General features: G+C 39.5%; 1 protein-coding gene across 4 annotated transcripts in view; it reads left to right on the forward strand.

The window, feature by feature from the left end:
* Positions 1-16962, forward strand: part of RIC3 (RIC3 acetylcholine receptor chaperone) — a 51968-nt gene that overhangs the window by 14489 nt on the left and 20517 nt on the right. For all 4 annotated transcript variants that reach the window (XM_054583085.1, XM_054583093.1, XM_054583102.1 and 1 more), the window contains exons 2-4: positions 10384-10613; positions 11917-11992; positions 14581-14674. In XM_054583085.1, the coding sequence (XP_054439060.1) occupies positions 10384-10613; positions 11917-11992; positions 14581-14674 (400 nt within the window). The remainder of the gene's footprint in view (positions 1-10383; positions 10614-11916; positions 11993-14580; positions 14675-16962) is intronic.

A 16962-nucleotide genomic window follows, 5' to 3' on the forward strand; every position in this document is an offset into this window, starting at 1 on the left:
AGTTTTAAAATACTCAAGATAATACTGTGTATTGTTTATGGATGCATACTTACATAGTAAAGCCTAAAAGCACACCTAATGATCACCAAATTCAGAGTTGTGGCTCTCTCAGAGAGGGTACATGGGAGTTCCAGTTCCATCTTCATGGTAAGTAGGTATACAGGTGCTCGTATATTATTTATACTTTTTTGTACCCTTGGGAGTATTTCATTAAAAATTTTTTAAAAATCAACTAGACATTTCTAAATGCTTTATAGTCATGGACTTTTTAAACATTCTGGGCTGTTAAGTTCTGAGAAACATGGTGGGGCCTAGATCCAAGAGGTGAGGTTGCTCCCTGTTAAGAACAGGTAACTTTACAGAAAGAAAATCTCTTCCAAATTCAGCATTCTCACCCAAGCCTGCCATTTCAGGTAGACCCTTAGTCACAGGTGGCAAAAGTTACGGTTTTCAAGTGTAAAGGTCTGAGAGAATGACTTTACAAAGAAAAGAAATGCAGGAGGAGAACAGGTTTCGGAAGGTGAAAATGAGTTTCATTTTTAGATTTGAGGTGCTAGGCATATAAAAGGATCTATATATATTAATGAGACTTAGAGATAAGAAATGGGAGCTGAGGGAAGGGTCAGAACTGGAGCTATACGTTTTGGAAATTATAATGGGTGCCTTGAAAATGAATGATTTTTGCCAAAGGAAAAAGGATAAAGAAAGAACAGAGGGGGCTAAAGATAGTTCATTCAATAAATGGTGTTGAGAAGATTGGACAGATATGTGCAGAAAAATGAAACCAGACCATCTTCTTATACCATATGCAAGAATAAATTCAAAATGGATTAAAGACTTTAATGTTAGACCCAAGATCATAAAAATCCTAGAAGAAAACATAGGCAGTAATATCTCAAAAATTGCTTATAGCAATATTTTATTTGACATATCTCCCCAGGCAAGGGAAACAAAAGAAAAAAAAATAAACAAATGGGACTTCATCACACTAAAATGCTTTTGCACTGCAAAGGAAATCATCAACAAAATAAAAAGACAATCCACAGAGTGGGAGAACATATTTGCTGATACATCTGATAAGGGGTTAATATCCAAAATTTATAAAGAATTTAAAAAACTCAACACCATAAAAACCAACAACCCAATTAAAAAATGGGCAAAGCTCTTGAAGAGACATTTCTCCAAAGAGGACACAGACATGGCCAAGAGGCGTATGAAAAGATGCTCAGTGTCACTAATCATCAGAGAAATGCAAATTAAAAGCACAATGAGCTGTCACCTCACACCTGTCAGAATAGCTATCGTCAATAAATCAACAAACAACTCGTGTTGGCTGTTGGCGAGGATGTGAAGAAAGGGGAACCCTTTTGGACTGTTGGTGGGAATGCAGCCACTGTGGAAAGCAGTATGGAGATACCTCAAAAAATTAAAAATGGATCTCCCTTTTGACTCAGCAACCCCACTTCTGGGAATATATCTGAAGAAACCCAAAACACTAATTTGAAAGAACATAAGTAACCCTGTATTCATTGCAGCATCATTTATTATACAATTGCCAAGATATGGAAGAGGCCCAAGTGTTCATCAGTAGATGAGTGGGTAAAACAACGATGGAACATTTACGCACTGGAATACCACTCAACTATAAAAAAGGAAGAAAATTTTACCCTTTGTGACAGTATGGATGGACCTGGAGAACATTATACTAAATGGAAAAAGCCAGTCAGAGAAAGACAAATGCCATATGATTTAATTCACATGTGGAATCTGATGAACGAACTGTGAACTAACAAGCAAAATAGAGACAGAGAGAAAGAGAGCAGGACGAGAGCTGGGTGGTGGGCGGTTACCGGGTAGAGGGACGGAGGGGAAAGGGAGGAGGACTCAGGGACATGGGCAGCAGTGCGGTGATTCCGGGGAGGAAGGGGGAGGAGGGGGCGAAATAGTAATGGAAAAAATGTAATAAAAAATTTTTAAAAACCCGAAAAACAGAAGTTGAGAGAAAACCTTGGGGAAAGAGGACTAAAAAAGAACCAGTTCAAGAGTCTGGGACAGAATAGGTGAAAGGACCCATTAGTGGGAGACAAGCTCAGCAGAGTGATGTGCCATAGAGATGAAGGCAGAAAGGTAGACATGGATTTATTCAGATTAATGCAGTACTTGCTGAATGACTAGTATGTGGTGATACTCTCTTTCTTGTGTTGCAAAGGGGTCCTGAGAGTGAGAGCTGAGGAAAAAGCCATTGGACCTGATGGTTAAGGGCACAGTTAGCACCATGTTATAATTATACTTTTTGTCTGTAAACTCTTTAAAGGCAGGAACTCTGTTTTATTTATCATTTAATCTCAGTGTCTGGCACAGTTCCTGGCACATTAAGTATCAGTAGTAAATATGTGAACCATTACACCAAATATAAAATGCTTGGGTTTCTCCGAGGCCCTAGGATATACAACATATTTTTACTATCTAGGCTATCGGGTCCATTGCACTCCAATTCCTCTCTTGCCTTTGAAAATAGTATTTTCTAATGTACCAGCTTTTCTTTAATTCCATTTTACATCCTCTTTATCAGTCATGTTTCTCTACTTCTTGACACATCTTGATTCAGTCAGTATTGCTTTTCGAAACCCTATATTGTATTTCCTTCCTTACTCCCATTACTCGTTAACCCAAATACAGGTTTGACAGTCAGAGCTATACAGAGGTGGCCTGAGCTTCCCGGGGAAGTGCTTGGTTTTCTCTTGGATGGGATTCAGCAAAGTCAGGACCACCACTTAAGGAAGGGATGGATATTGAACACAGGTGGTTAGGCTGGATGACTTTACAAAATAGCTTTCTTGAGGCTATAATTCACATACCATGCAATTTACCTATTAAAGTGTACAGTTGGTGGTTTTTAATATAATCACAGAGCCGTGCAATCATCCCCACAATCAATTTCAGAACATTTTATCATCGCCCCTGCCCAAGCCCTAAGAAACCACTAATCTACTTTCCGTCTCTATAGGTTTGCCTATTCTGGACATTTCATATTAATGGAAATCATATAATATGTGGTCTTGCATGGCTGTCTTTTTTTTCACACAGCATAGTGTTTTCAAAGTTCATCCATATTGTAGCATTATCATACTTCATTCCTTTTTATGGCCAAATAATACTCCACTGTATGGTTGTAACACATTTTGCTTATCCAGTTGTCAGTTGATGGCTATCTGGCTATTGTAAATAATGCTGTTATGAACATTTGTATACAGGTTTTTATGTGAGCATACTCTTTTTGGGTATGTACCTAAAAGTATAATTGTTAGATTATACGGAAACTTTGTTTACTCTTTTGAGGAATTGCCAGATTGTTTTTCAGAGTGGTTGCACTAGTTTACATTCCCATCAGCAGAGTATGAGAGTTTCATTGTCTCCACAACCTTGCCAACACTTTTTCTTTTTCTACATTCAATAGTATTCTATATTAGTTTCAGATGTACAGCATAGTGGCTAGAAAATCATGTACTTTACAGAGTGGTCCCCTGCAATGTTTCAAGTACCCACCTGGTCCCATATATAGTTATCATGATATTACTGACCACATTCCCTACACTGACCTTTACGTCCCCATGACTATTTTGTAACTACCAGTTTGCACTTCTTAACCCCTTCACCTTCTTCTCCCATCCCTCCAAGCCTCCTTCCCTCTGGCAACCATCAGTTTGTATTCTGCATCTGTAAGTCTGTTTCTACTTTGTTCATTTATTTTGTCCTTTGTATTTCATTTAGCACAGTACCCCCTGGGTCCATCCATGTTGTTGCAAATTGTAAGATTTTATTCATTTTTTTAAAAGATTTTAAAATTTTATTTATTTTTAGAGAGAGGGGAGGGGAGGGAGAAAAAGAAGGAGAGAAACATCATTGTGTGGCTGCCTCTTGCCAAATGGGGACCTGGCCCACAACCCAGGTATATGTGCCCCGACTGGGAATTGAACCTGCAACCCTTTGGTTCACAGGTTGGCACTCAATCCACTGAGCCACACCAGCCAGGGCCGATTTCATTCTTTTTTTATGGCCAAATGACATTTCATTGTATATAGGTAGCACAACTTCTTTATCCAGTCATCTATTGATGGGCACTTGGGTTGCTTCCATATCTTTGCTATTATAAATAACGCCACAATGAATATAGGGGTTCATATATCTTTTTGAAATAGTGTTTTGGGTTTCTTTGGATAGATGAGTATATGTAGAAGTGTAAGCGCTGGGTCATAAAGAAGTTCCATTGTAAATTTTTTGAGGAACCTCCCACACTGTTTTCTGTAGTGACTGCACAAGTCTGCATTTCCACCCACAGGGCAGAAGGGTTTCCTTTTCTCCACATCCTCACCAACACTTGTCTTTTGTTGATTTATTGATGATAGCTGCTCTGACAGGTATAGGTGATATCTCATTGTGGTTTTAATTTGCATTTGTCTGATGACTAGTGATGTTGAACATCTTTAAATATGTCTCTTGGTCATCTGTGTGTCCTCCTTGAAAAAGTATCTATTCAGGTCCTCTGCCCCCCTTTTTTTTTTAATTGGGTTGTTAGAGGTTTTTTGGTGTTGAGTTATATGAGTTCTTGATAAATGCTGGGTATTAACCCTTTATTGGATGTATCATTGGTGAATATCTTCTCCCATTCAGTAGGTTGTCTTTTCATTTTGCTGTGCAAAAGCTTTTAACTTTGATGTCATCCTACTTGTCTATTTTTCCTTTTGTTCCCTTGCCCAAGGATATATATTCCAACATTTTTTATTATCTGTCTTTTTTTATTATAGCATCCTAGTGGGTATAAAATGATATCTCATGTGGGTTTAATACGCATTTTCTTGATGGCTACTGGTGTTGAACATCTTTTTATGTGCTTATTGGCCTTTTATATGCTTTGGAGAAATGTCTATTAAGAGCCTTTGATCATTTTTTAATGGATTGTTTTTATTGTTATTGAGTGGTAGGAGTGCTTTACATATTTTGGATATTAGACCCTTATCAGATACATGATTTGCAAATATTTTCTCCCATTCATTGGGTTGTCTTAAGTTTCTTGATGCACACAAGTTTTAAAGTTTGACGAAGTCCAGTTTACCTATTTTTTCTTTGGTTGCTCATGCTTTTGGTATCATATTGAAGATACTATTATTGCCTAATCCAAGGTCATGATGTTTATGTCTGTTTTCCTCTAAGAGCTTTGTGTTTTAGCTCTTAATGGATGTGTTTTAGCTCTTAATTGAGGTTTTTAATCCATTTTGAGTTAATTTTAAAATTTAATATGTTGTGAATGAATTAGGGGTTCAACCTCATCCTTTTATCTCCGTACCATTGTTGAAAAACAGTGGACGACCTTTTTTAAAATTTATTTTTCAATTATAGTCCACTTTTAAGGCTCCTTCTGACTCTGAAGACTGTATGATGCTTTGTAGTACATTGGTTTCTCTTACTATCTAGACAGGTGGACAGGGAGGGTTTCATGTGATGGCTGCCCTTTTCTCAAGACTATGTTAGGTCTGAAGCAGGGATTGCCATTAGCCTTTTACCAGTTTCTGCTAGACCTCTCAGTTGCTTTCAACTCTGTCCTCCTCTTTTATGATACTAGTTTGTTTCTGGTCCTCTTTGACCCACTCAATTTTCTTTTCTTCTGTATTTACCTACACATATACATATCCCTCCAACCTATTTGTTATAGGAATGATTCACTTACCTAATTTTAATTAGTTTTGTCATTTAGGTAGCTTAGGGTTTCTTCTCAAGCCCAACTATAGTCTTAATAGCAATTTCTTCTGAATGTGCCACCAACCCTGGAATTTAATGGGTGAAAAACGTGTACTCTGTCTTTCCGTCATCATACACCTTCCCAATTTCTTCATTGTCTTCTTTAAGTATCTTAAACTCCTAACTTTGGAGTATTCTTACCTTCTCCCCAGTTAGCTCTGTATTCTGTTTACTATTAAATGCTGTGTGTCATTAGGCACATGGTAAGAGTCCTTGGACCTATCCTTGTCTCTTTGTAGCTGTAGCCAGCACCGAAGCCCTTGCATCTCAGAGCTGAATTACTGCCCCTTGCTGATTTCCCAGACCCTAATTTCTCTGTGTTAGGCCCTATACTCAACTGCTAGGTCAGTCCCCCTTAAACACCGTTAAATCACTTCCCAGATCCTAAGCCCACAGTATCAAACTTACATACAAGTTAGCATTTAAACACCACCTCTACTGCATTCTCCTTATCTGTTACTTCTCTAAATGGAGCCAAGCTATTGGGTTCGCCCATACAGCGGCTCTAGTAGTGCTTAGCTGTCTTTAACTTCAGTCAAAAGAATTTTGTTTGATTGTATTGTGACAGCTGTCATGTCAGCATGCATTTTTAAAAACACCAAAATTGGTGAATTTTTGTGCAGCCATTTTAATATTGAAGATGGAAGAAGATATGCAACATTTTCAGCATATTGTGCTTTATTATTTCAAGAAAGGTAAAAATGCAACTGGAACGCAAGACAAGATTTGTGCAGTGTATAGAGAAGGTGCTGTGACTGACTGAATGTGTCAAAAGTGGCTTGCTAAGTTTCTTGTTACTATTGACATTTTGTCCACGTAAGTCTTTGCTGTGGGGCTGTCTTACGCACTGGAAGATGCTTAGCAGCACCCCTGGCCTCTGCCCACTAGAAGCCAATAGTGCGAGAAAGCTGACATACTCAAAATATCCAAATTAATAAAGTTATTGGTGAAAATGAAAGGTGTGTCTTTCACCTTATGGAAGAAGAGTAACAGACTCTTTGGGCAAACCTGATAATTTGGTAGTCAGCCTTACTTGTCCTTTGTTCTTATTTTGTCGTTCTCATCCCCTCCTCGTTGCACACATTCTTCTTTCCTCCTGGTGTGCCTTTGCTCTCTGCTTTTCTGAGTCTCATTCCCTTCAATGGTTCATCCCATTTGCCTTATCTCTTTTTATCTCTTTTTGCATTCTTTCAATAGATATTTAGTTTGTCTAGTAATAAAGTCCATGATACCCTCCCCCTTTCTGTTGTCTGTTTTGGTTATGCTCCTTTTGAAGCATAACTGTTCCATGTGGGAACTATTGTTTCTATTTCATTTATGGCTCTCCCCCTTTCCTGCCTATCGCACAGAGTCCTGAGCGTAATAGCTGTCCAGTAAACCTTCCTGGCTGACAGATCTATGAGAGTTTCGGGGGAGATGTGTACTGTTTAGCATCATCAACAATTTTTAATTTTAGAAATGCAAAATAATGCTTTTTGTGCCATTACCTGGTTTTACTTTTTTTTTGTTTTATACCAGATTTTGAAGTGTTCTCAATACAGTGAAATAAAGTTCAGCATATTACTACAAATATTAAATATAATTTATTGAATGCTAGCCATTCAATAAATCTAATTCAAGAGAAATGTTTCTTAGCTTCTTGGAGGTTGGCTAGACATTTTTTTGAAGGTACATTACAGCCTTAAAGCCACTCACCAGTTAATATAGTAAGATCCTTAGCAATTTCGCATCAACATAATAGTCACCAGCACCCAGAATAAGGACCGGTTACCTGGTTTTCTTCCGCTCTCTGAAGCTGTGTTTCTTTCATGTGGCTGACCTTCTCTGAAAAAGAAGCATTTTTTTTTACCCATAATTCCCATATCATCCAAAGTCAATTCTGGAAAAGGAGAAGTGGAGCTTGGCTGAGGAAGGATTCGAGGCAGATGGCAGCTGATCCAGTGGCTAGCTGTCTGACCACCAACCTTCTTCTTTCTCGTCTCTGGAACAGAGAGTTGACTTAAAGATAGTCCTTAGTTCATAGCACCTTATCAGCATCATCAGTGCAAATGTCCTTTCTTGTTTTGTTCTTTTCCTTTTTAACCCTTTATCTTCAATTCTCATGCCCATTACCTCCCCATTCATATGCACCCACTGTAATGTATTTGTTTTATGTCCTTACACCTCTATATACTTGCTTGAAAAGATATGTAGTATAATTGTGGTATTTGCTTATTTTTTTAGTCAGTGCTCTGCTTTTTAAGATGCTCTTATGTTGCTATAGGTATAACTAAAGTGTGATTTCTAAAAGCTACATAGAGTTCCATATTTGTATCCATTCCATATTAGTTTTTTTTTCATTCTTTCAGTTATGAAAAGCAAAGTTTCTTAAAGCCCTGTGCCACAACATTGTCACAGCAAACATTCTCACACACATCTGTAAAGTCTATGATTTCAGTGGGGATGTAAATAGCCTGATTTGAGAATTTCTCTGCAGTTTATGCAGCAGAGTGGAATCACTGGCTTATAGGTCATAGACACATTTAACGTCAGCCAGTACAGCCAGATCACTTAGCAGAATGGCTGTACCGGTTTACACTCATCTCACAGTGCGTGAGAGTTCTCGCCTCCCCGCCTCTTTGCCAGTCTTTGCTATTATCCACCATTCTAATTTTTTCCCTTCTTTGCCAAGTCTTACTAGTATCTACCATTCTAATTTTTCCCTTCTGATAGGTCTCATATATTTTTTACTATATTTATATTATAATTTATATTTTATTCACTGGTTTTACTTTGAATTTGATATAATGAATCCTCACCCAAAGATATATTTGTTGATTTTTAGAGAAAGAGGAAGGGAGGGACTGACGGAGGGAGGGGGGGAGATAGAGAGAAAGAGAGAGAGAGACATTGCTGTGAGAAAGAAACATCAATCAGTTGCCTCTCATACACACCCCAGCCAGGGTTTGATCCCTGCCCTGACCAGGCATCAAACTCACAACCTTTTGATGTACGGGATGATGCTCCAACCAACTGAGCCACCTGGCCAGGGCCTTTATATACTTTTTATACTATTTTTCAATCATTTAAACTTGGAGATATGAGTTCCGTACTCATATCTTTTAACCATTTTTCTATTGGGATTCCTGTGATGTTCATATTTAATTGTAGGAATTTCTTGTCCATTCTAGGTATTGTAATCCCTTGTCAATTTTAGATGCTGCAAAAGCTTTTCCTTGTCATCAATCTTAACTCTGTTCATGGTATTCTTTATTATACAGAAATCTATAATTTTGTTAAAGTCAAATCCAGCAGTTTTTCACTGTTATAGTTTGTAGTTTTGGAGTTTGATTTATGAAGTCTTTCTGCTCGCTAGTGTTCTCTGCTTTATAATTTTCTCTCTCTATGGTTTTCTCACACAAGCCTGTTTACATGGCCTTTCGAAGAGATGCCTTTCTTTTCTTTCTTGCCTCTGGTTCTCAGTAGGTTTGGCGGCGGTGTTACTGTTTGGCTGCTTCTGGAGGAGGAAAAGAAATGCAAGGAAACTGGTACACCCTCTTTTCTCTAAGCACTACTCTCGCTCACAGGGATGGACTCCTCTGACCCCGTCTGTACTACATGAATCGTGTCTGCTCAGCGACAGCTGAATGCAAAGGGATTCATACCTACACAAGCAGAGCCTTCAAAAATCTCCCCCCAGGAATTTGAAATTATGACCAGTCTCTGCTGGCCTCTTGAAGGACATGCTAATAAGGGGTTTGGGGATGACCATCTTCTTCTGTGTTCCCAGAGAAGTGAAAGAAATGGTCTGCAGACAAAGGAGAATGAAGAAGATAGGCACAGAGAAACAGAAAAAAAGGCTCGTGAGCCCATCAAGAGGGAGGAAGATGAGATAGAATGCGGGAGTAGCTGTCCTGGATCCTGATGGCTTTCCAGTTTCTAGTTCTGTTCTCTTCCTAAACCAGATTGCACTTCCTTATCTGTGCCGGTGAGGGGTGGCTACCTGCTGTAACAGCCTTCAGAGTGTACAGTGGCCCTGACACAGTGGAAGTTTATTTCTCCTCACATGAGCAGGTCCAGATGGTTCTGAGCTGTTGGGGGTGGTAGTAGTGGAAGGCTCTGTGCTACACGGTTATCAGGAACCCCGGTTGATGGAGGCTCTGCCATTTTCATCATCACGTGATGTCTAGGGGCTCCTTATGTGCAGCATCCAGCTTGCAGAAGGGAAATGAACGTGGAGTTTTACACACGGCAAGTTTTATAGGCCAGGCCTTGAATTAGCAGATACCCTTCACATTCCTATAGCTGTAACTCAGTTGTATGACCACGTTTAACTGTATGGGGAGCTGAAAACTCTCTAACTGTGGACCTAAAAGGAAGAGAAAAAATGGGTTTAGTGAACATTACTAAATTATTAGTAATATTATTTAGAGATAGCCATATCACATTACCTGTGTGATACCTCTGTATCCTTACAATCAAGTTCCTCTTTTTCCTTAAACTGACTTGAGTTGGCTTCTGTTATTTGTACTCAGTGCATTAGGTGGTTTCATAATAGCCATATTTAAAATAGTAAAGAAATAAAGGCTGATTAATTTATTTTCTCAGGGAAGTTGGGTCGATTTCCACCCATGATGCATCATCACCAAGCGCCCTTAGATGGCCAGAACCCTGCGGCTCGCGTCCAGAGGTCTCATCTTGCAGAGGCTTTTGCAAAGGCCAGAGGATCAGGCGGAGGCACTGGAGGAGGAGGAGGTAGTGGAAGAGGCCTGATGGGGCAAATTATTCCAATCTATGGTTTTGGGATTTTTTTATACATACTGTACATTCTATTTAAGGTAAGTGGAATCATCTTGATCATACTACATCACTCATAGTCTTAACATTGTCATAATAAAAATCATAGTTGGCATTAAAACCCTTTACAAATCTATCATCTCTTTAAACCTTGCCTCCCTCATAAGGTACTTAGGATAGCTGTTATCTCAGTTTACCCATGAGAAATCTTTTTTTTTCCATTTGAAAAATGGTTCTTTTTAATGCAATTATTTTAATATAGTTACATAATTTCATATGATAAGTGTAATTCAATTTGGTTTATTTTTTCATTTTCATTTTTTCAATTTTATTTATTTATTTTTATTGTTCATATACATTTGTCTCCATTTTCCTGCCACCACTTTCCCTGCCCCACCCACCCCTACCTCCCACCCTCAATCCTTCCCCACTTTGGCTTTTTCCATGGGTCTTTTGTACATGTTCCTTGTTTTGACCCTTCCTCTTCTTTTCCCCATTAACCCATGAGAAAATCTTCACTCAGATCCTAAATGATTTGTCCCAGAATTCACAACTGAAACTGCAGAGCCAGGACTTGAACCAAGATCTTCTAGTTTTCTAATCCAGGTATCAATAAAGGTCAAAGCCCTCAAATTTTTGTTTTTGTTTTTTTACAGGGCATCTTTCCAAGCTGAAAAGGCATAAAACTGCTCTAAGACCTTTATTATTAGGATTGGCTCAGTAATTTCCAGGTGGCCAGATAATGTCTGCACCAATATCACCTCATCCTTCTTTTCCCCCAGGAGTATGAGGTGCTGTTTTTTAACATCATCTCCAGTAATTCTTCTAAAACAGAAGTTCCACATCCTGAAACGAAGCCTGATATTTCCTAGCTCCAGGGAGACATGGTTTGGTTCCTTTACACGTAGACTGCTAATTAAGTCCCACCTCCAGGCCGACTTTGGCAGGCCCTGGGCCTAGTGAGGCACTGTGAAGCCGCGGCAGGAGTTTCACTTTGCCCTTCTAACTGGAGTAAGAGGCGACCCCCTCCCAACCCAGAAATTCCACAGGCAACCTGAGCTGAGTCCTAGATGAGCATGGTCTTAGATGAGCATGGGCAAGGCAGATGACCAGTAGAGAGATTTTTGTCCTTGTGCCTTGATAATTTTTTACTTAGAAACCTTCTATAGGCTTTGTTTGTTTGTTTGTTTTGAGTTCTTTCTGTTCAGTTGAATTTCAGACTTAATTTTTGTCTCCCAACCTTTTCTTTTTTTTTTCTTTTTTTTTCCTCACTTAATATGAGGGGTTCCGTGACTTTGAGGTTCTGAGCTGCTGTTGATGTGCTGTACCTCCTTCAATCCTCAGCTCTCAAAGGGGAAAACTACTGCAGAGGACCGGAAATGCTCTACCGCCACCCCTGGAAACGCCTACAGGAAAATTAGTAAGTGCCCCTTTCAGTGTAGTCACAAGTTTTACTGCGTCAGACCACTGTAATACAGCCAGAGGAACAGTCTGGATAAGCCTTAAAAGCATTTCTCAAAAGTTGCACCAAATTAATTCGATGCCATTTTTACCTTAGCTCTGAGAGTTCTCAAAAGTCTCCATATTGTTGTTGGCTTTTAAGGGAAAGATAGTTACAAAAAGTACCAAACCGCCAGTTCACTTTTTTATATGTTAGCAAATGAATATTTCACATTTGGCGTGGGTTACTTCTCATTTCCAGACTTCAGAATATTGATAGCAAATATCTTCATTTCCACAGAGAAGAAAAGTGAGGCAGAGAGATCAAGTCATTGCCTTAGTCAGTCGTTAGATCTAGAGACAGAGTTTCACACTTCTGGCGCTTGAAACATGATCATCAGATATTTACTCACCAACTAGAATATTCTCTGCTCTCTGGGGAAATGAAATGTATGTGGCATAGCGCTTCCGTCTAAGAATTTATAGTCTAGGATGGATGTCAGGAAAAATAACTTGTGAAAAGTTTACTACCTAGAAAGAAAGGATTTGACAAAAGCTGTTTGGGAGATCATGTCTAGCTGGGTGGCAGATAGATGGGACGGCTTCAGTGAGACACAGCCCGACGCAGAGCAGCTGTGGGAGAGAAGGCCTGAAGAGTCGGTGGGTTAAGCCATGTTGGCCTTTGAGGCCAAATTGCTTTATCCTGTGGATAATGAAGCCTCATCAGATGTTTTTAAAATAGACATCAGCCTAGTGAAATGAGGCTGGACCAAAGCACCTGCCCCTGGCCATAACTGCTCTTTGTACTTACTTCAGATTCTCTGTGGAAATAGATATTTCAGTCACACTCTGCATCCTTTTCGGAAATCTTAAATATTCAGGGAATTCTTTAAGAAAGCGTCTGTGTTCTTAACTGAGATAATGTCAAACAGTGATGGTAAATATGTCAGTAAAATGATTTTTAAAGGACTCTTTAAAGAGTAGCAAATCCTGTATCCTGTTACATAATGCATTTAAAACAGAAAAGAAGTAAATAAAATGAATTCCTAAGAGCATCTGTTTTATAATGTAGTAGCAGCTATATCAGCTTCTTATCCTTGATTCTGAATCAAGCAGCAAATAAAAGTAACTGAGGCATTTATGTGGCACAGTCCTCCAGACACTTTACAGATGTAAACTGCACGAATATGAGTTTGTTCCAGAAGTGTTTAAAAAGCCTTTGAAATACCACGTTGACAATAACCCTTTCAATATATCTGTGTAGAGAATGATATTGAGGTATGAAACAGAAAAACTAGATTATCTACATAATGAAAATTTTATTTCCCTACTGCCTTTGAAGTTCACTTCTTGTACTGATTATTTTTTCTGTTCTACTTTTAGGGTCTTAATATTAGTTTCAATAGATGTGCTCTCTACTGACCCTTGTTGAGAAAACTATTCATACTTTTGGGAGGCAGGGTTACAGCACTTCACTCCACATGACTGGGGCAGAAAAGCTGGGCCAGGGAGGCCTCACCCCTAGGTCAAGACTTCCTATACGGAGGAAGCATAACATTTAAACTGTTACCTTCCAGATATGTTTTTAACCATACGTACAGTGAAATATTGCTCATTTCATTTAGTTTTCTAGTACCTCATAAGTTTGGTACTTTACCCTCAAGCATCATTTAGATAAGAATAGCCAAGTATGAAAGCAACCCAAGCGTCCATGGATGGATGCATGGATAAAGAAGACGTGGCGCATATATACAGTGGAATGTTACTCAGCCATAAAAAAAATGAAATCTTGCCATTTGAGATAACATGGATGGACCTAGAGGGTATTACAGTAAGTGAAATAAGTCCAGCAGAGCAAGACAAATACTGTATCTTTTCACTTATATGTGGAATCTAAAAAAACGAAGCAAATAAACAAACAGTACGAAACAGAAACAGTTTCATAGACATAGAGAACAAACTGATGACTTCCAGAAGGGAAGGAGGTTAGGGAAAGGACAAAAAAGGGTGAAGGTGAATAAGAGATGCAAAATACTAGTCATAAAATGACTAGTATTAGAAAGTCATGGGAATGTAATGTATGGCATAAGGAATATAGTCAATAATATAAAAACCTTTATGACAGAATGTTACTAAACATAGCCTGGTGATCACTTTGTTAGGTATATTAATGTTGAATAACTGTGCTGTACACTTGAAACTAATACCGTATATTAATTTAAAAAAAAGAAAATGGGAAAAGAAATGTGCTTATCCTCTTCATTTCTTCTTGGGTGACTGTAGGGGTATGTTTTTCATTCCTAGGTATTTTGTTAGCTGGTCCTGCTGTATTTCTGTGTGTAAGAGAGTGATGTGCTCATCACTCACTAAACACACATCCTTTAAATACTGGTGCCTAGACCACGGTGCCCTTTGTGTCCTGATTGGATTAGCTGGAGAAACTCTTAGTCTCTTCCCTGATTCTGAGGACCAGCCTGGATTACTGTGGAGTGTCACAGCCAGCCATGTTTCAGAAAAGAGCTTAGGGAGTTGTGTATAATGGTTCTTAGATTGATGCTTGTTTTTCAGCCAATTTTGAGCTTGTTCAACTGCAAGAAAAACTGAAGGAGACAGAGGAAGCCATGGAAAAATTAATCAATAGAGTGGGACCTAATGGTGAAAGGTAGGTTTTCAGGACTCAAACTATTTCCCATTTAGAGAATCAGTTCAAAATTTTGCTTTTCTTTGATTTCTGGGGCACTTACTTTCATTTTACATAGTTGTTGACTTATTTATCATTTGCATGTTACTTCTCACATAGCATTTCTGTTTTCATGCTATCAAGCAATCTCAGTTTTCACAAGCATATTTTCAGTGTATTCATGTTATTGTGAGTGAGTCAGTTTGTGAGCAAATCCTTCGGGGTGAATAAACTACGTTTTAAGGAAGACTGTTTCTTAGCTGTCTAAAAAAGGCATAATTTTACGTAAAACCAGATTATTAGATATTGTGCTATTTGAGACAAAATGAGAAAACATAGCAAGTATGATCAAATTTGGCATTTGTGGTTTGCATTGACTCAGCCAGAACAGAATTAGACAAGTGGATGTTAGGAGCCAGCCTAGCCCCCTAGGATGCCTCACAGGGTAGACTCACTCCTGTCGCGACAGGGCCGGCTGTGCATCTGAGAAGGTAGTTTTGGGAGGTTGATGGAAGTGGGCACAACTTGGGAAACATGAATATGGAAGGCCAGGAAGGGAAAACCAGAATGTGAGATTGAGAACAGAGAGAGATTCTATTTGAGTGAGGCCTTCTGACAAGAATTGAGGAAGGATAGGGATGAGGGGCAAAACCCCGAACAAGGGAATGCGTTGTCAGGTTCCTCTCTGTAGCTCTGTGGGCTCACTAGGGAGTCCTTTTTGCCCCAGAATGCATCTGCCTTGCCTAAGCCTCTTTTGTTTGCCATCCTCAATCGCACTAGAGCCCCTGGCCCTCACCCTGCGCCCTGGCCCCAGCCTTGCCCCTCTTTGGCCAGATAGGAGAAGAACGAACGTTCTCAGATTGTAGTCTTTTATCTTGGCTTTTCCCTGCAATGTCTACAGTGCTGCTGAAAGAACATTTATGAGGACGAACCTTGCCTGTATGGGCCCAGGAGCCTTGACCTTCTTTTAGTTCAGAACGCAGAGTGACTATCTGGAATGTTCCCCCAAGTGGTATAGATAATGTGCCCATATCTGTACATGAGTATATGCTGAGTGTATAAAAATATTTGATATTTATTGAGCAGTTACTAAGGACCAAGCTCTGAGCTAAATGCTTTTTTATATATTGTCTAATGTATGAGAATTTGTATGAATGTGACTAAACCAATTTGTGCAACTACTTTTCTCACCTTTTCTGTCCTGACCCTGTCCCACTCAAGTCTAGGTGGGCAACTGCCAGGCTTTTATTGACCTTCATGCCTTAAAAAATATCTTTACCTTGGCCCTTGTCTATTTGAAGGCCCAGGCTACACCTAATGGTCATGAAAGCCGTAGAAGAACACCTGTGGGCTTGGCCCCCCTCCTGGGAGACCCAACCCCTAGGCCTTGGGATAAGAAACCACATGAAGGTATATTCACACTATTACTCCTACTCAGACTCCTTTAGCTCAAGTCAAAGAACCCCCGTCCCCCCATGCCCACCACCTGTCCATTGCCCCAGCCGGGACACAGTACCGCAAACCCTGACTGCTGTCTTCCTCTTTGTGCTAAGATTACTGTGCTGTGTTTTATGTGCAAAGGCACAGGACTTGACCCCAGTCTGCAGCTGCAGTGGCGCTACTTCATTGATTCTGGGGCCACAGGTCCTAGCCCAGAACATTTATTCCTAAGACGCTGCAGTGCGGGCTCCTTCCAGCCTGCTGCAGAGGGATGGGTGTAAAACGGTTTCCATGGTGCCGCTCAGGAACTGGGGAGCAGTTCCTTTGCCCCAGAAGAGAGCATAGCTTGTGGCTCTCTTTTCAAATCTCTCATTTTCCAGCCCATGAAGATGTGACTTTCTCCGTGGCGCTCCTTAATCCAACACCTTTTATCCTTACGAGGAGGCCGAGGAGGCTGTATGGAAATTCAGCCCTGAAAACTGCAAGGGCCAGGTAGCCCCAGGCTTGGCATTGTTTCCTTTTTATACTTACATCCCTTCATCTCATTTTCTGAGGCATTTGTTCTTCTGCGAGTCTGTGCTTCTGTGATTATTAGCCCAGAATACCCCAGTATTTTTTTTCTGTCAGGTCAAGATTTTATCACATCTCCAGGATTTTGGGGTCAAGGAGAGAAATTAAGACAAAGAAGATGTGTTCATTTACAGCCTTCTACGTACTTTTATATATATAATATTCAGTCCATATCAGCAAGATTTTGTTTAAAATTTCAGAAATAATGCAGTTTCTGAAACTGCCATCTTAATGCTTATGTAAGAATCAAAATATAGGAA

This window comes from Pteronotus mesoamericanus, unplaced genomic scaffold (genome assembly GCF_021234165.1).
Source record: "Pteronotus mesoamericanus isolate MK-2021 breed Mesoamerican mustached bat unplaced genomic scaffold, CSHL_Meso_final contig_1189, whole genome shotgun sequence".
NCBI lineage: Eukaryota > Metazoa > Chordata > Mammalia > Chiroptera > Mormoopidae > Pteronotus > Pteronotus mesoamericanus.